The sequence below is a fragment of the Larus michahellis genome, chromosome 7 (genome assembly GCF_964199755.1).
Source record: "Larus michahellis chromosome 7, bLarMic1.1, whole genome shotgun sequence".
NCBI classification, from domain to species: Eukaryota; Metazoa; Chordata; class Aves; order Charadriiformes; family Laridae; genus Larus; species Larus michahellis.
The window spans coordinates 41,464,402-41,490,826 of record NC_133902.1 but is presented as its reverse complement, the minus strand read 5'-3'; the positions used below and the strand labels follow the sequence as shown (position 1 = coordinate 41,490,826).

Sequence of the window (26,425 nt, the reverse complement as noted above, 5' to 3'; positions counted from 1 at the left end):
GATCATCAGAAGACAAGAATTTGAAATAACACTCGGTCCCTGCTCAAACGTCTGTACACGTCTCAGTTCCATAAAGATCATAAACTAGAAGACGCATAAGTATAAAAGCTTACTTGAGATAAAAATGTAATTTTTGTGAACTTTAAGTTGAGTAATATTGCTTTCACAAGGAATTAGAAGCTTTTTCTGTAGCTGCTGACTCCAGTCCTTCTACTTGTAGTTTAAATGGGTGACAAACTTCGGCTGAAACTGGTCCTGTCCTTAAAGGACCAGCATACTCTGTTACAGAAGCTAATTAGTATCTGCTGTTTTGCTAATTAAAACAGCTGTTTGCATTTTTCTCTTTGGGGATTTTAAAGACAAGTTTTTAATTGTTAGTAAAGCCTTGGCAGTTCTTTAATTAGCAATGGGTGAACTTCAAAAGGTTGAGCAACTCATTTCTCTTTGAATGCTCAGCCAAAGCTTATGTAAAACTTTATCTTGGATCTGCAATTCTATGCTAGAAAACTCAGGTTATCCTGTAAAATTTCAGCATTTTCTGTATTCTGCCTGTTGCCCATTCAAAAAGTTGATGCTAAATAAGTCAGGACACTGTATATATTTGAAGCTTTCCGTGTATGCTGTGGCCCAGCTCTCCTGTCTTCTCCTGTGGGCTTTCCAAGGATGCCCTGATGTCCACAGGTAGTCTGTTTACATCCCAGTACTGTTGCCTTTGCCCTGGTGAAGACATGAGTATGACCCGGGAAAAGTCATCAGCATGCTGCTAGTACTGTCCTTAGAAGTACTAGAAAGACAAAGAAAATAGTAATTTAAAATGGTATTTCAACCAGATTGGAAACATATTTTAAGTGAGAAAGAAAACCTATTCTGTATTTTGGGTGGCTTTGAATTCTGTCATAAACAGTCTCTGTTGCAGGAGTTTGATGTAGAAGACTGTACTGCATACTCTTAAATATAAGAGGAGGTGCATGAGAGTCATGACTAGTATCTCCCATAACAAACCTTAGAAGACTATAGAAAGAACATTCATAACAGTTGGGATTTTATTTGTTTTTTGTTTTGTTTTTTTTTTTAAGCAAGCAGAACTAAATATTTGAAAATCAGCTGAAAGTCCTCAAAAACGATTTCTTAAAAATTCATATTTACCATTTTATGTAGAAGATACAAAAATATCTTTTTTTGCGTGATCTATTTAATGTAGAACTAGTCCTAATGCACTTTTTACTCATTTTCTTTATTATACTTGTTTGTTACTCTGTGTTGAAATATTGGCCCTAATCATCAAGTCATCTGCTTGCAGGCAAATCCATTCAGCATTCATATGTAACTTTTTCTTAAAACACCATCTTTATGATATGGATGATAAAGAATAAGGCATTTAAGGGCTAAATCAAAAGAAGGACAAAGACAACCTGATTTTCAGTGTGCTACTGTGCTGCAATTTTTTCTTTTCTTTTTGAACTGCATTGTTTTGAAGGAATTTAAATACAGAAGCTGTATTGTTTATTAAATAAAATACACATGCTTTTTGATCTGAGCTCTTCTTTTCTTCTTTTTTTTTTTTTTTTACTGTGACCTTTTTGTATTTGTCATGCCATTAGCATTTGTAGGTTGGCATAGCAACTCTCTTATTTCTGCACTCTCCTCCTCCTGCTTTTTCCTACCCCTGTAGCAAATATATCTCTAGTTGGTAAATCCTGTCTGGAACACTGATGCACATCAGTTTCATTGTGTATATCAACTATTAGGATATAATTTTTTGCTTAGAAAGGAGAACCCTACAACTGGGTGGATTAAAAGCAGAGGGTCGCAAAAGGAAAACAAAATTAGCATTGTGGATGAAAAGATGTGATTTAGAAAGCAATCCAGTTTTCTTTAAAACACAGGCATTTTAAGATAGTTATCTTAGAGTATGGAAGATCAATTATTTCTCAGTATGAGGTTGCTTAGATCTTGGGACTTAATATACCTTTTGGGTTTTATTAATTCTTTTTTCAGAGTGATGAATTCGTGTTGTTTTTAATAATTCTTTACCAGAAGTTACTCAATTATTAACAGATTACATTGAATAATTTTAAAGTGATTTCTTGGCATAGTAATATGCATATTGCAATCTGTCTTGGTATTGACATGCACTTAAGCATTAGGAGTAGAAAATCCCACTCTGATCCTGTAATTAAGGAGCCAAGATCATGTCAATCTCAGTATCTCTTGCAGGCTATAGAAACCATTGCTTCTAGAAGGCATTGTGAAGATTAGTTTTGTGCTTACCGCTGTTTACACAAGCAAGTTTTAAATCTTTCATTAGCTACATGATTTAATCTAAATACATTATTATTGGATGCAAATTATGTTGTTTTATACCCTGTATTCCTTAAGCTGCAGGTGGAATGAGAAGAGTTAGTGATGATAAGCATGGAATTTCTCATTAGGATCCTGAGCATGTAATTGAATTCCAATTCCTCTAATGATTTCTTTGAACTTAGATATGAATATAGATTTTCTTTTTCCCTTCTTTATAGTTTTTGGTTTTTTACTACAGTTAAGTTACTGTGTCGTATCCTAAGAATGGAATGTGTGTCTTTGCCTAAGAATGTCCCTCTTCCCAGAACCATGCAACTGCCATCATTGGGTTTAACTGCTGCTTCCCTTTTGCTTCTTGACAAACCCTTGAATCCAGAAATGGTTTTTCTTTATTCCGTTTATTCTAGGACTTGCCTACGTCTGCCCAACCCAATTGGCTCATTTTTCTCTTTCTCGCTCTTTTGAGCCCAGGGAGTAGCCACCTTGCTTCATTCTTTCCTCATACCCATCCCATCCACAATTCTCCACAGCATTCAGTTTGTAGTTGATAGTTGGTCTGCACAATGCCTTCAAAACCTAGAAAGGCTTATATAAAATCCTGGGGTGGTTTTGTTGCAGTATATTTATATGTATGGATACACTACACCTGAACAATCGAAACTTAAGCTGACCGGATAGCATTATAGTATATTACAGTATATTATTTTTGAATGAGCATTATACTGAATCTCTTCTCCTCAGGTGTATGTTTTTTTGACTTTGGAAACAGGGTGAAGTGACATCCTAGAACTATTTCTCGGTGAAAGCTTTCAGATGAATTGTCAATGTCCCTTGTAATTAAACTACTTTTCTCTGCATTAGCTTCTATGTATGGCAGTTACATACCGTAGTACTGCTAAGAGTGCATGGACAATGGCATACCGCACCAAGCAGCTAATAAAGACCAACCTTTATGAGTGACAGTCAAGGTTAACAAAACTACAGTGTGATTATAAATCTGTTTTCTAGACTTTCCCCCTTGACAGAACAATGTTCTCCTGATGTGCTATCCAAAGAAACCTGTTTCTTTGAGATTTCTTCACTCTAACATCAGTTCCTACCTACCCCTCCAATTTATCTCTCTCTATACTGTGTGAAATTGTGCTGCTGAGTGCATTGTCTAGGTGCTTTTATAGGCTTTTCTTCTTTCCTCCTCAACGTCACCAACTAAACTATAAAGACTTCCAACTTTAGAGAATATAGATGGATGCCTGCTGATGTTTGTGATTGTCAGAGATGGGCTACTTAATGACTCAATGGTCTAATTCAGGATGGCAGATCTCATGAATAAATGAAGAAAAAATCTTGTCTTGCCATGTGACAACTGTGCTTTGAAAGGGTTTTGTGATACTGAGAATATAACTTAACTGACAAGTCCATTTCCCATCAGTATTAATTATTTTGTTTCCAGACTCTTCTCCATTGAGACTTTGCTTTCATTGTTATGAATGTTGATAGGAGAAGGAATATGGTAAATATAATGCCAGGCATATACAGGTATTGTAGGTATGGGACAGCAGAGAAGTCATTGTCTATGATATTGTTGTTGTCCCCTTCCCTTAGCAGTTGTTAGACAAACAGAAGGACTCTGCAAGTGCCCATAATTCGAATGAAAATGGTTTATTTGGAGACAACCTAAACATGAATAGCATGCTGCTGTTAATGTGCTTTCCTTCAACCTTGTAAATGCAACATAAAGAATACTTATGCATGTATTCTAATACCTTACTTTTAAAACAAAATTATTGATGTTACCTTCCATTTCATACCATCTTCTCTGTTACGTGATCCGTGCACAGCACACTCGTAGAGCGTACTCTGTGTCTTAGGAGAAGAATTTCCTACTCATATTACCAAATACGTGCTCTGATACTCAGTGAGACATATTGTTTAAACAAGCACATTTTGTCACTTATTTGTCATACTTGCCTGTTGTTTTTTTAATAACATAAGTATTCATATTGAGCAAATCTCATTCTTTATCTTAAGTGAGCCAGAAAGAGATTTTACCCTTCTAGGAATGGGAAGTGGTATGTTGGCTAATCATGAAGAAACTGCAGTTACATCTTTTATAGGTCGGTTCCTCGTCTAGTATAAATAGGTGTAGCTTGCATTATGTACATGCTGGAAAAATAGGAGCTCCAAAACAGTGCCTTATGAATTGGATAAAATCATGAATAGTAAGTGCCTCCTAGTCTTGAAAACAACATACTGAGAAATGGCAACTGCCTAGGGAAGAATGGCCATGAGGCTTTTGAAGGAGCTGCACCATTTAAGTGTGTTTTATTTACTCACAAAAACACTGTGCGAGGCTTTTGTTCAAAGTTCTTAAGCTGGCTGTAATGGCAGCAGAATGGACTAGGACCATGCTGCTTGTTTAAAGTCTGTGTAGGGAGGACAGCGTGCATGACAGGTTGATGAGAAGAAAATGGTGAAGAATGAACCTGAAGACGCGAGGGAGAGAGGTGGAAATTAGAGGGATTCCCCCACCAGACCCAAGTTAATTTCAATTGAATAAATAGGCCTAGGGCATAAGTTTCTTCTTTTGCAGTAAACATAAAATTACAGTCAGGATTAAAGAGTTTTTAGTACAGAACCTTTTACCTGATTAGTCATTGAGCAGCAACAATGTTTATCTTTTATTTCTGATCTACAAAGGAGGAGGGAAATATTCCCCAATTTTACATATAAAATAGTAGGTTTCTGATTTACTAACTTATACTCCCTTTCCCACTGTCCAAATAAAGAGGGATCATACAGACAGTCTTTTTGGTGCTATTAAGGATAGGAACAGCTGTTTTGGGGCACAAAGAACACTGCTAGTTGTCTGAGATGTCCCAAAGCTGCTGTTGTCAAATCCTAGCTCTGTTCTTTGAAAACAGGACAAGTTGTAGGAAATGTTGCATGCAGTGAAGTTATGATGGCTGCTTCAGGTTAATGAAGCTTATGAAATTGACACTTATGAAACAAAGGCAAAAAGAGCGAGGAAAAATGTGAGGAAGTTGGGAGGACAAAGAAGGGAAGGGGGTGCCGTCAGTGACCTATAGTGGCAATGCTGTTACAGTCGGATTGGTGTTGAAGATTTAGCTGAAGTCTTGATCCTCCTGTAAAAGGGAGAGAGGTACAGGCTCCAGAGGATACCAGTTTGTCAGCCAGTCCTAAAATTCATTATTTCTAATCAACCTTTGTTCCCCATCCTGATTTGCCGGAGACTTCTTGAGCATCTTGCAAGATGTGAAGACAATAAAGACTCCTTGCTTTTGTTGTTTTTCTAGCTAGCAGGTTCGGGGCATTATTTTTCTGTTACTTTCTTCTTTTGCCAGTTCTGCTCTTCTGACAGTTCTCCTGCAGTTTCCTGAAGACTGTCTTGTCTGAAATGCTTTATTATTCTACCTCAGATTTATAAGCCACTTTGTAATAGGCTGTATTAGAGGTTTAAATACCCTAGAAGAAAGCAAGCTTCACTGATTTCTGCCTAGTTGCAAAATACAGACATTTTAAATGGAGAAGGGAGTGACTTGTGACTGGGTATCTAGTGCCCTTTTAGATCTCCTAGCCTGCAGCTGCTGTGAAAACAAAGGCATAAGTCACTGTACACACTCTCACATATGTGCCAACCCATCATGGATGTCACAGATAACCATGGGGTATATAGGCACCCATGTTTAGACATGTGAATTGCTCCCAGGAGACCAGAACATCTTGCAGTAACCAGAAGTGTAAAGATGCAAAGAGAATTGTTCTGTCGTCAGTGTGATGAAATGGGTATGTTGTGAGATCCGCAGCAGAGATTTTTTTAATTTTATTTTCACTTTAGTGACACCTTTACTTTTGATACCACAACCACTGTCAGAGTCTTCCCTGCCTGTATTCTAGCCATGAAAAAAGCAGTTTCTTCCTAGCCACGATGAAAGAATCAAATGAATCATTCTCTCTCTTCTAGCATAACAAAGAAGGTTGCTGACTCCTTATTGCTAAAAGGCATGGGAGTACGTTGCTAAGTTGGTACTGTATTTGGAGCTGAGTATGTTGCTTAGAAAATATACTTCCAGGTGTATATATAGTCTCTTGCTCATTGGTAATAGCATAAACTCCACACAGATCTCTTGTAGTGGGCAAGTGCTCAGCAATTTAAACATCTTTACAAGAATTTTAAGAGCATTTGAACCTCCAACAGGCAACACGTTTTTACTTATTCCAGCCTTCTGAGTAATACTTTATCAAGAAAATAGAAAGATGAGTTGGTGGTTGACAATTCAGTGTATTTCACCTTTTCTCCTGAGAGCTGACCTCTCAGAGTAAAAGATGACAATGAAAGAGACTAAAAGTTTTAAAAGATTAAAGTAGAAAGCCTTGTTTCACTAATGTGAGTTTCTCCTTGCAGGTCAGTTGAGTTGGGAAATATTCATCATTGAAGAAATTACATCTGTAATGAAATGTCACGTTTTGGTAGATAATCTTTTATGTTCTGGCACTGAATGGTACTTCCAGTTGTGTTTTCTGGGATGGACAAGGAGTATTTTACTATCTCACATTTCTATAATGTTAAGCAATCAGTGAGATGCTGGAAAACAATTATACATCAAAATGTCGGCGTTGCCGAAAGACATACAATATAGAAAACAATATAATGTTATATAATGATCTCCGGAGAAAGCAGGATCTGATCTTTACAATTAGGGCTTAATTCTGCACCCAGTCAGTGACAAAAGCTGGGTGCAGGGTGATTTTGGTCTGCGTGGGTGGAGCTTGCACAAGTCACTTAGTTGATGATGAACAATCTGCCATCGGTAAATGCCTGTGAAACTTGGTAAAAGCCAGACTGGAATGCTGTGAAGGAGGAAAGTGGTATTGATACAGAAATAAACAGGGTGATGATCTCATCTGAAGGTGAACTACTTGAGCTGTATTAAACTATAGCTTCAATTGTCACATTTCTGACTAAGGAAATAGAAATTTTGGCTTCTCTAACTTTCAAGTGTAATTTTGCAGTTTGTAGCAAGCGTAGCTGTACCATGTAGTGTTGGTGATATGCACAGTCTTCCCTTCTAGTGAGAAAGTGACTATGACTGAACAGCCCACGTCACCGTGGCCTACTGTAATCAAACCCCAATGGGCCATCGCCCAGCATCTGGCCAGTCTGCGATCAGCGATGGACAGCAGGGGCAGGGAGCTCCTGTGCTCACAGGAAACAGTAGTAACCTGAAATAGCCACCTCTGGATTGTTGCATGAACACCAAGTACTCCATTGCAATAACATAGACGTACCGTTTGTTGACTTTATTATGCTGCTGTAGCTCACTAGTAGTGATGTGCTTCATTTAACCCATTTTTTTAATATATTAAACTACGCATTGAACACGCATTCATTCTGCACTTGGGGCCTGATCCAAAGCTTATTAAATACGTTTGAAAGATCCAGCCTACTTCAATGACTTTTGGCTCAGGCCCTCTATTCCTGAATGCTGTTGCGCTTTTTTTTTCTTTTTTTTTTTTTTTCTTTTTGTTCATGGGCTGTAAGGGTTTTTTCTTTCTTTTATAAATAGCTGCATTTAAAATAAAAGCAAGGAGTTGCACAAAGACAACCTGCATATCTTTCGATATATACAGTAAATGCAGCTGTTGTCACATGTATAGTATTGTAATCGAAATACAGTGGCGCTCTTCTGGACTCATAATGTAGATGGTAGAATTTCTTACGTAGAAAATAATACAAATCTAGATGAGAATTGTCATTTTGTGGAAAGATATACAGCCACAGAGAAAATAGATGTCGTAGCCAAGTGAATAAACTGATACTCTGCTAGAACTGGAACGCAAATGTATGCTTAATGGATCTCCACTTTACAGTCAGATGTTATCCAGTCCCCAGCTACTCCTGAGAACTTTATCAGAAAGAAGACTACAGGATTTATTTACAGCCACCATAAGCATATTAAAATACTAGTAGGATAGATAGTACTATAGATTTTTAAAATAGGATTAATTTAGAGAAAACTGCAAAGCACACTTGACATCTTGGAACCTACAGAGTATCCTGCATATTTTGAAGGCTTTGTCAAAGAAAAAGCCTCCCACAGTTGCTTTAGAGGCTTTAAAGACTTAATTTTGACTTTAAATTGCCTATTTGCAGTGTTGTCCTCCCACACTGCCTTGTCACGTTTTGTGTGTTAAAATACACAATTTAAAATGGAAAGCATGCTTTGAAAGCAGCTGTGGGGAAAGGAAAAACAATGGGCACAGAAGTTCAGAGGCCTTTGGTGCGGGCGATCTTGCAGAGCCCTGACAGTTGACTGAGCAGTGTGGCTGTTTTGCACGCAAAGTCATTCTGTTAAAGAGAAAGAAAGAGGATTCGGACAGTTTGCATTTGAGAAATGGATCAGCCTGGAACTGTGCATAGATAGCATCTAATCCCCATGTAGGGAAGTGTTAGGTATAAGGGGGTGGAACAGGATTGGCACGTTCTCAGTATTACAAACTGTGCTCGGAAGTATCAATAGAATAGGAGGAAAATCGGTGGAAAAACTTGCTGTGGACAGTGGTTTAAATATGTCACATTACGTACTATATATGCATATTCACCTCACGGCAAATTATACTGTAGTAATAGCGCTAGCTACTGAACTACAAACCGCTTCAAAGCATGCGTTTACTGAATTAATTTGAACTACTCTGGCAAAGTAGAGCACAACTTCAGTATGTCTTACTGTTGATAATCTGGATTAATATCTGATACAACTTTTATTATTAAGGAAAAAAGTACTATTTTGTCTTTTCAGATGTAATTGTGTGGAACCAGAACATCCTAGCAATAAAACCTTACAATACTGGCAGGACTACAATATATCTGCATCTGATGTGCCATGGGGGAACCTAACTGTGTCAGTAAGTGAAATACTGTAACTTAATAAAGGCATAAGCATAAATAATTTTGTCTCTCCTACTGCAGCAAATATATTGAAAAAACCCATATTTGTTCAAATGAAGCATAAAATATACTTAACTGAACAAAGATTAACATAGACTTTGTAGCATTATCTCGTTTTGTAAGCATCTTGCAGCCTTCCATAGTACACATTAAAGAAAGTATGTGCATTTTGTGCCCTGCTCTGGAAACTTGACACATTAGCACAAGAGTTTAACTGAGATTAAGTCTAAACAAGTCAAATGACAACGGATTTGTCCTAAATTCTGCCAGATGGCAAAACCAAAGTTCCCTTGTGTAGAAAGACTCTAGAAGCATTTATTTCCCCTAAAACATTCTTACAGCTGTTAGGGCTATAAAGGAGAGGAAGGGGAGAAATTTTGTAACATTTCTATTCGGCGACCAGATTTCTCTGTTATGTAGGCCTTCAGTTACATATGTCTTCGTTGTGTAATTTTTTTTCCGGGGGGTGGGGGAAGAGGCTACAAAGAGTGGGGAGCCTGCATGGATATGTAACTTGGTTCTAAGTGGTACCCTTTTCTAGGTTTTAAGGAATTTACTTCAGCTTTGCCTTCATTAAAGCAACATTTACAATTTGATCAAAATGTTACGTTGAGATCAGGCCATCACCTTTTCTCACAAATGGATCATTTCATTTCACAGTTAAAAGGAATTGAGTGCACAAGACACCAAACTGAAGGATTCTCTCAAAAATATAACTGAATTAACCCCATCATAGGCATGACCAAATGAAAAGCTTAAAAGCCAATCCAATGGACCGTCTGCAGTAGATAACTGCTTTTTCTGGTGTCCTCCTATCACGACTTCAGATACAGCTGCCTTCCGTGGCTGCTCTGTCTCGATAGGGAGGACTGCTCCTCAACTCTGTTGGTGTGGTAACAGCAGAGAGAAAGTTGAGAACTGCTGGCCTGAGGGATTCCAGCAATCCAGAATGAATATTCTCAAAATTGCAGCACACACTAAGAGCATCTGTGCAGGGGCAGACTCCTCCTCTCACTTTCTCAGATCTCTGACAGTGTTTTTCAGAGTACATTTGCAGCTGAGGAGATTTAAAATAACAGATTTTGTTTTAACTATAAATGTAAAAGACTGGCTGCATTATATAAAACCCTTTAAAACTTCTGTAAAAGCTTATTACCGAAACTTGAGTTTACATGGGTAGCACTATAACTGACTGACTTTTCCCATGAGTCCCTATAGTTGTCGAAGAAATAACTGAAATTTTTCATATTTCATGTATTTATTTCTTGCAAGCATCATCAGGAAACTTCAGTTCTCCTAGTCTAGAGAATTGCAGTAAAAGATTAGACCTAGTTGTCTATAAATATTTGATCAGTCTCACCCCACTGTCTTTTTTTACTCCTCATTTCTTCCTGTTGTTTCATGTGTCCGAGTTAAAAGTTTCAAGTTTCTGAGGTTCTAGAAACCATACTCTTAAAATACTCACCATACTCTTAAAAATAACAGTAGGACCAACAATTTTTTTTGCTATCTAGGACAAAATGAGTGTGAGCAAAGTGTTTATTCTGATGGTGACAATTTCCTTTTCAGTAGGTATGTGATGAAATTCATCCCTGTGCTGCACCAACATCAAGGTCTAGCTCAGGCATCATAAGTTTTCTATGTGATGTCCCAGAATCTTGAAAATTTCTTCTGGATTTCCTGAAATTTTTTTTCACCACCTGAAACCTTTATTTTGTCAGTCAGAAATGCATCATATTTATCCCAGGTTTACTGCTATACTAGTATAAAAAGTATTGCACTCCTTTGTCTTACAGTCATGGAATAGCACCTCTGTTTTTCTCCAAGCCAGCCTTTGTTCAAAGCCAAAGTTTCTCATAAAATGGCAAGCCACAGTATTGTGACATGAATCTGATGAGCCAATGACCCAGCTCATTTGGTACTAAAAGATACTGATCTGGCAGGATATTGCTGCCTGGAATCTCTGATTCTGGGTGCTGCATTTTTTTTTTTTGTTTAATAAGTGTGGAGGGATTTGGGAAGGAGGAGGAAAGGATTTTGCATACAGAGCTTGTGGCTCACGTTTTTAGAGCTGCTCTTTATTTCTCTGCTTGTTACCTTGAAACAAGTTATGATTTTAAACAGCGGTATTGGAGAATTACTAGGCATGTTTTCTACTGTAGCTGCATATTTAATCATATAGTATATTGGATAGAATTAATGTTACAGATTTTGGGTTTTGCTGCATTTGAGCAGATTGCTTTTTCAAAGAAAAAGATAATTTGTGGAATATGCTGCCCCCGTGTGGTATTAAATGTATTGTTCTCCTTTCAGGCTAATACTGTACATTCTAAGTAGCTTTTTCTTGAATTGCTTGGCCTGTGAAGTTAAAACAAAAAATTAGTTCTTGAGAATGCACTAGGTGCAGCCTTTCTTTTGGTAGCTTTTGAAATTCACTTTCCTCTCTTGGAAGGAATTAGGAAGTGCAAATCTTTGTAAACAAAAAATATATAAGCGTACTTGTTCTGTTTGAAACAAATTGATTTTATATTAATGACTTTATGGTATGTCTTAGTGACTTCTTCATTTAATACCAGTTAAAAAAGAGATTCTTTTGATGTTTGACAGTTTTCTGTGCAGACTAGATACCAATGTTAGGAGTTTTCATTTTTAAAAGAATAAATACCTAAAAATGATTCTACTATTTTCAGTAATACAAGCTGCTTGCAATTTAGGAAAGTAATTGGAAAGAAAATATCAGTGTAAGCATGGATATTTTTTGGAACAATACTACTTTGCTCTCCCTGATAGGAATGTAAAAAGTTTCATGGAGAGTTTGTTGGACGAGCCTGTGGTCATCATGGCCCTTATGTTCCAGATGTCCTCTTCTGGTCTGTCATCTTATTCTTTTCTACAGTAACGCTGTCATCCACACTGAAGCAGTTCAAAACTAGCCGATACTTCCCAACAAAGGTGGGTGCCATTTTTTTAATTCAAAAGTTGTCATTAGTCACGTGTGAGCATGAATGCCATCTGCATTGCAAATTCAATTAACTGGCGGTGTAGTGGACACTGCATCATTTCTCCGTTACCAAATTGTATCAGAATAAGCATGGTTTAGCTGTAAGCACAAAATGGCTTAAAACAGTGAAGAAAAATAAATCCTAAATCACACATGAATGTTTTAGTTAAAATTATTGTTTCTCTCAATTATCGTAGGTACGATCTGTTGTCAGCGACTTTGCTGTCTTTCTCACTATTTTATCCATGGTTTTAATTGACTATGCCATTGGGATTCCATCACCAAAACTTCAGGTTCCAAACGCTTTTAAGGTAATTTGTTGATAAATTGCACTGCCTTATTATTTTGAAAAATTAGTGTGTTATAGTGGATTTATTATATTTTTTTATCATTAGGGAGTAGTGGTACTATTCTGAATTTTTTGTGTTCACCAGGTACTATGCAACTTTTCTAATTAGTGGCCCATGTAAGTGAGCTTCTCCCATCAGGCCCCTTCATGCTTCCTAATGTCTTCTGTCTGAGGATCAACCTGGCTCAAATTACCCAAATCCTAGACTGCTGTAATGTTCTGAGTTTTCTTCCAAATTCTGGGCTCATTGTATCAAATACAACCAAGTCTACAATAACCCAGATGATTTTATTATATGTAATTTCTCTTTTTGGTATCATAGGAAGTTTAGCATTTTTAGTAATGTTTTTGTATGTGTTCTTATGAAGTTGAAATGTAAATAATCCTTAGAGTTCTGACTGGTCGTGCATGACTCTCTTTTTATAGCCCACCAGAGATGATCGTGGCTGGTTTATTACTCCTTTGGGGCCTAATCCTTGGTGGACAGTGATAGCTGCTGTAATTCCAGCCCTGCTTTGTACTATCCTTATCTTTATGGACCAGCAGATCACAGCTGTCATTATCAATAGAAAAGAACACAAGCTAAAGGTATTCAGACAAAAAGTTACATTTTCACTGTCATTTTCTGCTTCAGATTATGTAATGTACCTTCATCTACTTAGTATGCTAGTTTATTATATGTTACATAGCACCCCTTTAAGTTGTTACGCCTTTTTGCTGTTGGTCTGTGCAGTACCTGTGCCTTGTGTTAGTGATTTGTGGCCTTACAGAAGTCTTTATGAATGTAATTTGGAACAAGGTTGTGAATCAAGAAAGTACTATCATCTATGCTTTATTAGAAGTATGGTGCCCATTCACCTAAAAAAAAAATCTGGAAGTGAATAATTTCCTTAAGTACCATAATATTGATTGCCACTTCAGATATTGCCAGTGTTGTTCTACTGGATTGGATTTTGAAAAACTATTCAGGGGTTATTTTGTAATACAAGATATTTTTTCTTCCTCTCTTCATCTTTCTTTGTGGTTCTACCCATCCTTTTTTTTTATGCCCTTCCTATGTTAAAGAAGGGAGAAGAATAAAACTGAGCTTTAGAGGCACAATGGGTTCTTAAAACAACATAGGACAACTTCCTGCTCTGTTCTCTAACACTTTAGTTGCCTACAGATGGAGAGAGAAAAAGGGACATCACCCCTCTGAAAAACTGTTGGGCAAAATCTAGCAGCAGGTTTCTGTACATGTATATGCAGTGAGCTTAGGCTTTTTTTGACATGCTTTTAATAAGCAGCAATCCAATCTCAAGTTGCTTTAGCAAATGCATTTGCAACCTTCACTTTGCACTGCCTCTTCTTGGATGATTGTGACATTTGATATGTTCTTTTTTTGCCCTCTTTGTCAGCCTGGCTCTTCATGTCAATCCATAGCATTGCATGTGGTTAACTTGACAGATGCAGGAATTTGCTGCCAAGCTTTGGAATGTGTTTTTTCAGCACTGGCATCTGGGAGTCAGATGGTCCTCCTGGCTGCCCCCTTGTCTTGCTGCGTTTTAGTTTTGCTGGGGTCTGGTGTAGCATCACCTGTTGCTATGCTTCCTTTTCTTCCCATATGTCAGGTTCCTCAGATCATGTATGAATGTGAGGAAATGCTTTCGTATTCTGTATGCATTAGCAGATACATTCCTCATAAATGTGTCAGAAGGTAAAAAAAGGTGTCTCTGTTAGGATTTAGAATTAAACTCTTCCTCTGAGTGCATTGTGCGTGTAACTAATATCTGTGTTTGACACATCTCTGAGTTTGTCAAGATGCGTCTTGGAGATAAGACTCACGCACTTTTGCGGCGTGAGGGATGGTTACTAGAGTTGATTCTTTTAGTTTACTTTATATGAATTACCCTTTTTAAATAATGTAAGCAAATAAGATGGCATTTTCATTTTGATATGTGGCTTACATTTTCATAAACCCAGACGCTTCCCATTTTAGAAGTAAAAGTTGTCTTCAGAAAGAAATGATTTGTTTGCTTCCAACTCGTTTTCCCCTCTTTTTTTATACTTCCCATAGCAAATTCTGAATAGTGCACATTTCAGCTTTTGGCAGTCTCTGTAGCAAACCCTTCCAAGTTTAGTTTAGTTACTTTTTTTATGTCAAAAGGCATTTGCATGGGTTTACAGGCAAAATTATGGTTCAACATATTCACATTGTTTGCATGAACATCACTGTTTCATCAGACCATGACACTGGATTTGTTGCCATATTGCAAAATTTTGTGGTGATAACTACCTACCTGACTTTTTAAAGGAAAATAACTTGAGCTCCTGCTTGCAGCTGCATGGTGGTCCTGGGTACTTACTAAAACTGAAAGGAAATACCCCTTTCAGCTATGGTAACAGATTATCTATACAACCAAGCTTGATGCAGATCGTTGGTCATTTTCAAGGGCAGGTTGTATTTGGAGGTTTTTAAATGTATCTAAGATTTGACCAAAGAGTTTTATCCACTGTGACAAAGGCAAAGCAACATCCTCCTGTTGGTAAATGTACGGAGTATTTGACTATTACAGAGATGATCCAAAACCAAAGGTTTTGTACTGACTTCTCATATGAATGTTTATGATAATACTTTTTAGTATTGAATAGGGAAACCAGTAAAACAGTACCTGATGATGAATATTACTTTATAGCTGAATTTAATGTATAGCTTAATTATAGTTATTTTCTCAATTTCTAGCTATCTGTTCTTAGATAAGATGAAAGTATGTCAGTGAAAACTAACTGCTATCACATGCTTATCATCTATAAAAACTTTAAAAGGATCAATGTGGTTTTATGGCCCTTTATAACATAAACTGACTTTGCAGATGTTAAATTAAGAATTTTTGTGTAGGAAAGAATCAAAGTACTTATTTTTCTGCCTCTTGTGTAGGGATGGATGGGGGGGTCTATTAAGAGTAGTGTGGTGGAAAGTTGGCAGTGCAGCTGGATGTTCTGCTTAAAGTTATCCACAGAAGAGACTGAGTTAAAACAGAAAATGTATGTGTTTTCCCTTGTCTTACTAGCATCTCTTTTATAAGCAGGAAAGGTATTTGGTGCCCGTTGTAAAGTGGATTTATGATATGTACACTTAAATCATAACTGGGATGAGTCAAATAACAGAAAGCATTTCTTGTGAACTAGAAGGAATTCCCCTTAGATAACCAGTTTGCTATCACTACTGACCCAACCTTGATAACACGTAGAAGAAAGCTATTTTTTCCTACAAATCACAAATTTTGTAATAGTCTCTAGCTGTTAGGAATGCCTGCGAGGAGTGTTCTCCTTAATTCAGATGTTATTTTATATCTCCTTGCTGTCATTACTTTTTTTAACAGAAAGGATGTGGATACCATCTCGACCTACTCATGGTGGCAGTCATGCTTGGAGTGTGCTCTATTATGGGATTGCCGTGGTTTGTTGCAGCCACCGTCCTCTCTATTTCCCATGTGAATAGCTTAAAACTGGAATCAGAGTGCTCCGCTCCAGGGGAGCAGCCAAAATTTCTTGGAATCCGGGAGCAAAGAGTCACAGGGCTCATGATCTTTGTCCTTATGGGCTCATCTGTCTTTTTGACAAGTATCCTGAAGGTAATTTGGGGCAGTAAGGAAAAGCTAAAGAATGCTGCACTGCACTGAACATTTCACCATTGTTACTGTATTATTTAATGAGTGCCCTTTCCAGGCACATTACTAACTAGCATAATGTTACACAATGATAATCTAAAGTGGAATTCTAATTTTCCATAATAAAATGGCTAAGGACATCTAATATTTTTAAAACAAAAACCTTGTAATGAAAATCTGGCGTGACTGAAGTTAAAGGGAGTTCTGACATTGACCTATAGCATATGAAGATTCACCCTTGGTCTGTACTTTGGGCCCGCGGCAAATTATCATGAAACAGTCTTGCTAAGTTATACCAATGAGTAAATTTATCTAGAAAATTCAAAAACATTTTGTGATTTCTGGATAATTTAAATTTTTTTTGACATTTGCAAGAGAAGTTCTATGGTTTTAAGAATTATCTGGTCTGTGTGAAATCAGTGAGAGTTTTGCCACTGGCTTCAGTAGGACCAGAATTTAGACTTGCATGTTGTCACAGTGAAGGCACTAAGCCCTGAGAACTTGTACTTCACAGTGGTATTTTATTAAGTATATCACAAAACCTTCACTTTGAAAACACACAGAACATGCCTTTTGTGTATTTAGTATTTAAAACAGATACTTATCTATGGAAGTATTCCTTTACCTACACATTATATACTGAGAGACTGAACATTGAAAATAGTCTCTTACAAAATCATTCCATAAAAGTCATTCACCCATTTTTAAATGCTTACAGCAAAGAACACTTCTTTTAGCACTATGAAGTATTTTGTGTGTGTCTTGAACATTTTTCAGAGGATTATAGCTTTACTATTCAGATGCTCTCCTGAGCAGTCTCACAAGTAAAGAATTTAAGTATGTAACAAACGCTTTCATTTTTTCATGTAGTTCTGTTTATTTTATTAATAGTGAATAAAGTATATTGTAATAACTGGCTGTGAGAGGAAAATAAAACTAGAGACCCAGATTCTTCTTTTGCTTCATACTCTGAGAAACATTATTAATTTGTAATTGAGTGACTCTGAATTTACAACTTGTCTGATTAATGCAGGCATATGGCATTTTGAATTTCAACTGTTTAGAATGTCTTTCTAGAAGCATTTAAAATTGTTAAGTGGTATTTAATATGCTCTTCCCTTTCTCTGCTTGTTTGTGCAGTTTATTCCTATGCCAGTACTTTATGGAGTATTTCTTTACATGGGTGCTTCATCTCTAAAGGGAATTCAGGTAAAATGGATTTATGAAGAGTGTGTTACTGATGATGCTTTCTATAAAATCCGTAGCTGTTATTATATTATTTTATTATATTTTGTGTATAATCTTAAAGGAATGTTGCCAACCTTAAATTCTTGAAAGTGACTCACTTAAAAAGGAAAATGGATTCTCTCTAAATAGAGTATTCCCTTTAGGTAATGTGCTCCAATTTTTTATTTTTTAGGTGCCAGTTTTTCTGTTCTCCCTTGTTATCAAGGGAATTTTGGCTGAGCCTAAAAACTGAGTAACAACTATCAGGAGCTCTTCCCTCTCCCCTGCCTCCCCATTCATTTGCTTGCCTGCTGCCTTTTCAGCTTCCACGTTAGTGCCGTTGTAGTGGTATGCCTGACCTTGTACTTTGCCCGGATGAGGCTTTTGGCTAGCTTGCCCCAAAACTAACATAGGTGAGATTTTGAAGATATTTCTTGTGCAAATAAATGCCCCAGGCATGGAAGTGGAACTGTCGCAAGTCCCACGCTACTTGATTTTTGGTCTCAGGGATGAAGGGCAAGTGTAGTGGAGGGGCAGCATTCCTGCAGTGGCCTGAAGTAGGAGCCCCTGGCAGGAGCCAGGCACTCCAGCATTCAGGTCAGGGTTGGTAATAGTATCCTATGTACCATTTCTCCTGGATGACTGCAGGGTTAAATGGCATGGTGTCAAATCTTTTAGTCCATCTGACATAAACGCTCAAATTTTCAAGTGCGCCTTTGTTATTGAAAGTTCAGGTATTGATACTCCTTCCAAGACAATTGAGAGAGAATAATCACATGATGAAAACATGAATTACACTGTGCAAAAGGTTGTCAAATACAAAGAGCAAAGAAAATGCCTGATTTTTTCTTTCATTATATTTAAATTTTTTGATTGCAAATTAAAAATATCTTGGGTTTTTTAACTCTCTATTATTCATAGGCAAAGTTGGCAACATCGCTCCTTTTTTGACTGGTATTTTCTATTTAGAGACTTCTCTTTTATAACTTTGCTTAGCTCTTATCATTTGCTTTGATATTCTAAGAAGTGTAGTTTGGCTTTTCCTGAAGTTTAGATAATTCCAGCTTAATATGGTTCAGCTGTTTCTCAGAACAAGGGTATGAGAAAGCGCACTATTGAAGTGTGTTTTTAAGGCATGCTAAAATCTGGCTATCTTTACTTGGAAAAGGGATAGCATCCCCCTTCCTTTCTCCCTCCCCCAGCCTGGGACAAGGAATTGAGATTTGATAAGATGGCTTTTGTGGGAGGATGTGCTTTTTGCTGTTTCTGTGAAAAAGAAATCTGCTCAAATCTGGCCAAATTATAAGCCTTTAAAAAATGCATTTTGCACATGCTCAATAAAAATTCCTGAAACTTGAAATTCTGAAGACTGTGTGAACATAGATAGCATGGCTCATCCATGCAGGCAGAAATGGGGCATCACCGTCATCACTGTGCCGTAGCAGCTGACACAAAGTCTCAGGTCAGTATGGAGCCAAATAGGTCTGAAAAACAAGAACCTCTCATGTACATTCCTAATGGCATGGCAGTTGGCTTTCTGGCATTCCTTTGTATTGGTTTTAATGTTTTTTTTTGTTTGTGGTTTTATAAAGAAAGTGCAAGAGGGAAAAGAAAACAGCCTGGGATAAAGTATCTGGTGGGAAAAAAAAGTTTTATCCACAGGAGATAAAAGACTGAAGAGATGCCCCCATGATCAGCTTCTTGTGTGCTAAAGGAAGCAGAGCTCAGTTATTGGAAAACAAAAATTTATAATGTATTAAAAAGGCCGTGTAATAGTGTGTATGTCCAACAGGAGCAACCAGCTTCCATTCAGTTTGATTCACAGTTTATTCACTTCTACTTTGAAGTCTGACTTTGCCTAACTTAAACAGTTCTTGATTTGAAATCCTAGCAGTACTATTTTAAAGTAACTCTTTTCTTTGTGTATAGCATATTATGCAGTTATGAGCAGGATATTTCCTGGAGTATGACTATACAGAATGTAATTCAGCAGAATTCAGTATCTCAGCACATCTGCAGTAGAAATACCTAGGGAGACATATGTGTATTAAAATTGAAAGGAACTTAAGTATGTCTAACCAGATAATTAAACTTTACTTAAATAACATGATTCTCATTCTTACTCTGGTGGCTCAGCCAGACAGAAGATGAGTCCTTTACCTGTTGCACTGTACTGTTGGACTAGTATAGAATCACGGCTTATGATTGTAACTGAAGTAGTCTTTTTCCGTGCTCCTGAATTTCTGCACAGTTTTTGCCTTTAGAATAACAAGCCAGATTCTTAGAATATTCAGGATCTCTTAAGCAGTGTGTGAATGTCAGCATAGATGATCCTACAGCTCATTTTGATGCAAACTTTTAAAAATTTCTCTTTCAGCTTTTTGACAGGATAAAGTTATTCTGGATGCCTGCAAAGCATCAGCCAGATTTTATATATCTGAGGCATGTTCCTCTTAGAAAGGTCCATCTCTTCACTATAATTCAGCTGAGTTGTCTTGTGCTTCTGTGGATTATAAAGGTTTCAAGAGCTGCCATTGTCTTTCCTATGATGGTACGAAATATTTTTTATTTCTTCTAAAAATCTCTCTTCTTTTCACTTGTGGATAATTATTATTGAAGAAAAAGATAATTGTGGGCAGGTAATTACAATATTGCTTTGATTCAATGTTCAAGGACAATTCATACTGTATTAAGTAAGGAAAAAATCTACATACAACTTCTAGTTTGAGTCTAGTTTGCGCTCTACATGTGTAACCCAACTGTGTATTCTCTTAGGGAAAATTCTTCTCTTAAAAAAAAAATTAAATTATTTGATGTTTTTATTTAAGGGAGTAGTGCTTAATCATTTTACAGAAAGAACATTGACTCATTAAGGAAGATTGTTCATTGCACTGACGAACTTTACTGATAGATTTGTGCTTTGCTGGAAATAAAAGAAAAATCTATTCTGCTGCTTAAGTGATTTCTCTGTGATTGTTTCACTAGTGGAAAATGAAAGATACCTGTTGACCTCAGTGATAAATGCTTCAAGCCATACCTCATCCGAACAAAGGAAGACCAGCTGTTGGCCTATCCAAATTAAAGGATAAAATTCTAGCTGTAAACTGTGGTCACTTTTTAAAGTATTCCTCTACAAAGTATATTTGTCATTTTTACTTGCTTAAATTCCTAATTCTTTGAATTAATATGTTTGCAGGTCCTAGCTTTGGTATTTGTCCGAAAACTCATGGATTTCTTTTTTACTAAGCGGGAGCTCAGTTGGTTAGATGATTTGATGCCTGAGAGCAAGAAAAAGAAACTGGAAGATGCTGAGAAAGAGGTGGGTCATGGTTTCAGTTCTTTTTGGTGTGTAGCACTCTATCAATTTCTCCTTCAGACATTTAGAGAAAATTCTTTAAATAAAGCATATTCCATGCAACAGGCAGACTTGTTAACAGTATCCAAACTGTAATATTTTCAATATTTTACATAAGTCCTTTTAAGGTTACAAATCTCATAGGCTTAGGTGGGGATTTCTATTAGATGTAGATTCTTATGCTGCCATACTGTCATATAACATAGTATCTGCAGTGCTCGTGGGATTGCTTCTGAGAGCCACTCGGATGATGTGCAGGGATCAACCTTTGTCTGTAGGAAAGCTCTCGGATGCCTGGGACGATTTGATGCTGCGTTGGGACTGGTCTCATCCCTCTGAGGAGAACACTGCAGAATTTAAGGGGCATGGCATGTCCCAGCTGCACCTGAGCCATACATAGGTCACACGCAGTCACCCTGTGCCCTTCCTTTTCAGCAGTGTCATAAGCCTGTGCGGTGTCCCTGTTACACTCTGGGCCAGCAGAGTGGTGCCTGCTACTGCAGAAAAAATTTTCTTCCACTTTCTAATGAAAAGGTCATTGACACTGCCTACCCCTCTTAACCGAATCCTCAGACTTTTACTTACAGCCTGTGGCATCACCACCCAGTTGACTCTTTCAGATCTGGACTCCTTGTCTCCTTTCAAAGAATATGCATTTCAGATCATTTCTTACAAACTCAATACAGGACAGATTCGTAGACATTTCCACTCAGAATGTTCCTGTATTTTGACAGTGAAACACATATCTTTCTGAATGTAGATTTCTAACCGGTTTTGCATCTGTTTGATAGCATTTTCATCTAGCTGCTACTTCATGAATCGCTTGTTTGACTATCATATAAAACTGTGGGAATATATAGAGTAACTTTATGTGTAAAGGATGAAGGTCTTTGTCAACGTCAGCTGTTAACGAACATCAGAGCGTCAGTACTGGGCCCAAATAAACAAGGGACAAGTCTCATTGGAGAAACACTAGCTGCAGGAGCAATAGGTAGAATATGTTGGTGCCAGTTTATTTTAAATGGGAGTCGCGTCCTGTGGCAGCACTTTTGAATAGTAGCATGGTGTGAGGCTGTGCTGGCAGCGGGAGGTGAAGGTGCAGACGATGCCACCTTGTGTTGGCAGGCTGTGGTCACTTCTAGGCAGGAGTGCTTTGGGGACAGTTGTACATATGACCTCTAAGATGCCCTGAAGACTTCTGCAAAAGGCCGTAACCTGTGAGACGTAACCTTTTGGTGGTGCAAGGATACTGCAAAAACTATACAATGTGAATGCATAAATCAGCAGTTTATCCTTAGGGATGCCCTGGGGTGTGATCTGAGACCAGTGAAACGGTGTGTGCAAGGATTCCCATTAGTAAGTCTATTTGCAGAAATAGGACATGAGCTAATAGTGTGAACATATAACTATGAAAACTAGATTTCTCTGCCTTTAGGATTCTTCTGTGACCTTTGGCAACTCACTGCCTCATCTGTAATATGGAGAACTGTAACTTTCTTCTCTCTGATACATTCAACAAACTTTTCATGTTTTGAGGGAAAGGTTTTACCTATGTGATAAAGATGATGATTTACTACTTACTATGTGCCTGTAAAACTACCAGGCTGAAATTAAAATATATGAGTCATTGTTTTCGCCCTTGAATTGAAGCAGACCAGAGAGTTGTTTCATCGCAGTATCTGTTGTCATCGCAATTCAGAGTAACCGAAAGTAACCAAGGTAGCTCTCTTCTTGTGGGTCTGGTTATTGGAAAGAATTCCTTGTTATCCTTATGTTTTGCTTATATGTCACTTTCCTTCCCATGCTTGATAGGATGGCATCAGAAAACAAAACTGGGAAAATCTACTGGTGTTACTTTATTTCATTCACTGTCTATTTTGAGAGGTTATTTTTACATATTTTGGCATTTCTAAATATTTGGAGCTATTATTAAAACTGTTCAACTGTCAAAAACTTATGAAGCTGTGAAGCCTGGAAATGACAAAATTAACTAGTAATAAAACTTCTGACATGTAGCCTAAGGAATTAATTGGAGAGTTGCTATCACACGGCTTTTAAAAATAGAAGTATTCTACCCACAAGAATATTCAGAAATATAGTTGACAAGATCTGAAACTTATTTGATTGGATCCTAATTTCATCACTTAAGTTGTTTTTATATTTTTAGGCCATGTTTTTCCAAGGCTTTGTACATTTATAGTGGATATTATATATGCCTTCTCACAGACCTCCTTTGGAAGCCACTTTGATGTTGATCAATTAAGTCTTTCTGAGGCAGGAATGAACAAAGTGGCTTCTCCCATTTGGAGAAAAAATGTTGTAACTTCTAAAATAGTTGTAATACTAAAACATAGAAGAAAGCATTTTCTGTGCAGAGAGGACTTAAATTCTACTGTTTTGGAAAACTGTACTGGCTCTTCCAGCTAATACCAACTTATCAATGTGTGTGATGCCTGTGGGGATTTGGATCTGTCAGAAAATGGTAAGCTCTTTCTGGGAGAGCCAACTCACACTTTCAAACAGGCACCAAGGTAAACTGTTACGAAGCCACTGAATAAAGGGAAGGAAGATGTGGAGGTCTCTGGGTGTCTGTTATGCTCATACACACAGTGCAACAGTCTAGGGCAGGATTCGATGGTTACGTTCATGTGAAGGCACATTAACCTCCTGGCTGTGGTTCTTCTGACCTAACAGGGGTGTGAGCCTTGAGAATCCTCCCATGGAGCCTTGAGCTGATGTCTGAAAGACAGAGACTTGTTTTCCTTTGTTCTTGCAGGCAGGATGTGGTGCCTGGGGGGTGTTGTTTTCTTCTCCCCTCCCCCTAAGATAGATTTTCTAAATTTGTAACTAGTTCTCCTCACTTCCTGTTACTCACAGAAGTTTTTTACCTGTTGAAGTGAAAACTAATTTTGGTGTCTTGTTTCACTACCTTTTATTGCAGTAAAACTTTATCAGTATTAAAACTGTGTGTGCAAACTTAAATTTGGCTTCCCTAATTTTTGCATGTTAACATTGCAATGTATATATCCTGTTACGCATGATATTTAAAACTCACCATACAGTTGTTCATTCAGCATTACTAATTTTTCTTTTTCTTTATTATTACAAAAGTCTCCTCTACTTGGCATTGGAAAATAACATTAAGTGAAGATACATCTTTTGAAATGGAGAGTTTAAATGACAAATATTTAAATTGAGTTGAAAAGTATCTTTAAGAACTTCAAGTAAACACTTAAAAGGGGAAAAAGGATTAAAGTATATAAATTTCACTTTTCACAACAACATATCCTATCTCACGTCTAAATTCCTTCTTTCTAGGAAGAGCAAAGTATGTTAGCAATGGAAGAGGAAGGGACTGTTCAGTTACCACTAGAAGGACATTACAGGTAAAATATACCTTTCCTCTTTTAGGTGAGTTGCAATTACACAAATAAAATAAACATGCAACAATATTTATTCTTAACGCTTACTGAATGTCAGGAGGATGTTTGTCTGGTAGTAGAGTACAGAGAGGTGAACTGAACCGTATACTGCAGCATTTAAAAGCTCAGCCCTTTTCTAGTCTTCCCACTTGATCTCACAGTCCCTGGGAAAAGGACACAGTAGTTGAAGTTTTCCCTTGGGCCGGACTGCAGGATCAGGCCATTCATAATGAACCTTGGCCTCTGACATGCACAGTACAAAAGGAAGATGTAGACCAGGTCAAACTGTTCATCCTGATGCTAGTAGGGAGCCAGGAAGGGTTTTGAACACAGCCCAGAAAAACTGGGTTCTTACAGAATCACATTTTAAAATATTCTATTTAAGATCCTATCTTTATGAGATAAGAAGTGACCCAAGAGTTGTCCAGGGTAGATAAGGCATAATGCAGGGTTGGCACAACTTAAATATGAAAGCCTATGTTATAGGTAGTAATAATACATGTGGCCAGAGCATAAGGACTGTCATTGGCAGTTTTCAGTAAGTTCGTTCTTAATGAAGATTTGAAATATCTGCTGATAGCAACCTCTGCATTAATGTTGAGTTCATAGGAACACTATCTCAGAGTGGCCTCCTCTTATATTTTAACATGAAGTTACCCTAATATCTCCTAAGGCAAATAACTAACTGTGTTATTAAGCGTATTTCTTACTTTTGATTCATCACACTTCTAATGCTCTGTTTTTTTCTTCTTTTGTCCATACCTTTTTGTTTTATTTTAAATTAGCAATACTTAGCTTAATTTATTTTGAGGTGTTTATTTAGGTAGTTGCCTGGATAATATCTGACTTTCTGTACTGTAAGGGTAGGAGTCCTACAGCTAAAAAGAAGAGTCAAGACATTGGTTGATAAAGTGGTTCCCCAAAATACTGTGAAAACAAGTTTACTGAAGGCTTACTGAATGTCAAACCATAAAGACTTCATACGTAAAACCATGAAGTCAGGAATAATATACAGGCAGGCCCTTAAAATGTTTAAGACTTTAGTATTTGTCAGTGTATAAATACATATGTGGAGCGGTCCAGGTAAAGCTAAGGGCATAATGGCTATGAAGTGCTGCCTAAAGCTACTGACTAGTTTGTTTAATTGGGGCATTTTTATTAGATCTCTTAAAGCTTTGACTTTGTCAAGGTTTCTGATTGCTTTGAAAATCATTTTCAAAGCAGGTAGAGTTTCAGAGCGTAAGTACTTTGAGAACTGTTAGGAACTCTCAGGATTCTTGTTTAATCCAGCTATGCCAACAGCATGCTGTGACATCTTGGGCAATATTTAATTTCACAGTTCCTCATTTTTCTCTGTCTATTATTTGGAAGTGAAACAATATATTTTATTGATGTTACTGTGGTTAATTGCTGTTGGAGGAGGAAAATGCTAAAAAAGTGCTAAGATGTTTTAAGAGAATACTTAGCTCATTGTTCAGGATTTTTGAAGCTTAACATAATTTCTTAACTTACATTGCACTTACTTATTGTTGTCACTATCAGTTTTCAAGAACTTTTTTAGATTTAATAAGTAACAAAGACTGTTTGATCATTCTTTTATTGTATTTACTTTTATTCTTGCCTAGAGATGACCCATCTGTGATAAACATTTCTGATGAAATGGCAAAAACTGCTGTTTGGAAGACATTGTTGATATCCTCGGAGAATGCAAAAGATAAGGAGTCAAGCTTTCCTTCTAAAAGGTTTTAATTTTTTTTACTACATTATACTTCATATATTAGTGTCAAACAAATACTAGAATATTTTGCTAGGGATTAGAAAGATTTCTAGCATCTTGCAGTTTTATTTCTTGAGGCTTCCTTTTATTTCTGTCCAGTCATAATATTCTGAGCTCAAAACACAAATTCACTATGTACATTTATTTAAAAAAAAAAAAAACAAAAAACCAAAAAAACCAAATATTTGCATGCTACTTAGTTATGCTACAGTGGAAAATGAAGTTGAGCACGCCTGATGCTTGTGTAATGAACCACCAGCCTACACCTGGATAGTGCACAACAGCTGTTGTTTGTTCTGCATGCTTTTGTTCTTTCCTCTTGAAAAGAAGTGGTCGTCACTGCCCTGGAGATGTCTGTATGAAGAGCCCAGTA

General features: G+C 37.1%; 1 protein-coding gene across 10 annotated transcripts in view; it reads left to right on the top strand.

Annotated features, from left to right (window-relative positions):
• SLC4A10 (solute carrier family 4 member 10) overlaps positions 1-26,425 on the top strand; it is a 163,965-nt gene that overhangs the window by 133,109 nt on the left and 4,431 nt on the right. For 9 of the 10 annotated variants that reach the window (XR_012588455.1, XR_012588459.1, XR_012588457.1 and 6 more), the window contains 10 exons: positions 9,123-9,228; positions 12,062-12,223; positions 12,470-12,583; positions 13,048-13,209; positions 15,984-16,235; positions 17,412-17,480; positions 19,876-20,049; positions 20,695-20,817; positions 24,172-24,239; positions 25,901-26,017. Coding sequence is in view for 3 of the 10 variants with exons in the window: in XM_074595665.1 (XP_074451766.1) it covers positions 9,123-9,228; positions 12,062-12,223; positions 12,470-12,583; positions 13,048-13,209; positions 15,984-16,235; positions 17,412-17,480; positions 19,876-20,049; positions 20,695-20,817; positions 24,172-24,239; positions 25,901-26,017 (1,347 nt within the window). In the remaining 7 variants the exon portion in view is untranslated. Of the gene's footprint in view, positions 1-9,122; positions 9,229-12,061; positions 12,224-12,469; positions 12,584-13,047; positions 13,210-15,983; positions 16,236-17,411; positions 17,481-19,875; positions 20,050-20,694; positions 20,818-24,171; positions 24,265-25,900; positions 26,018-26,425 lie in introns of those variants that run through there. The other variant, XM_074595664.1, reaches the window with a different exon arrangement.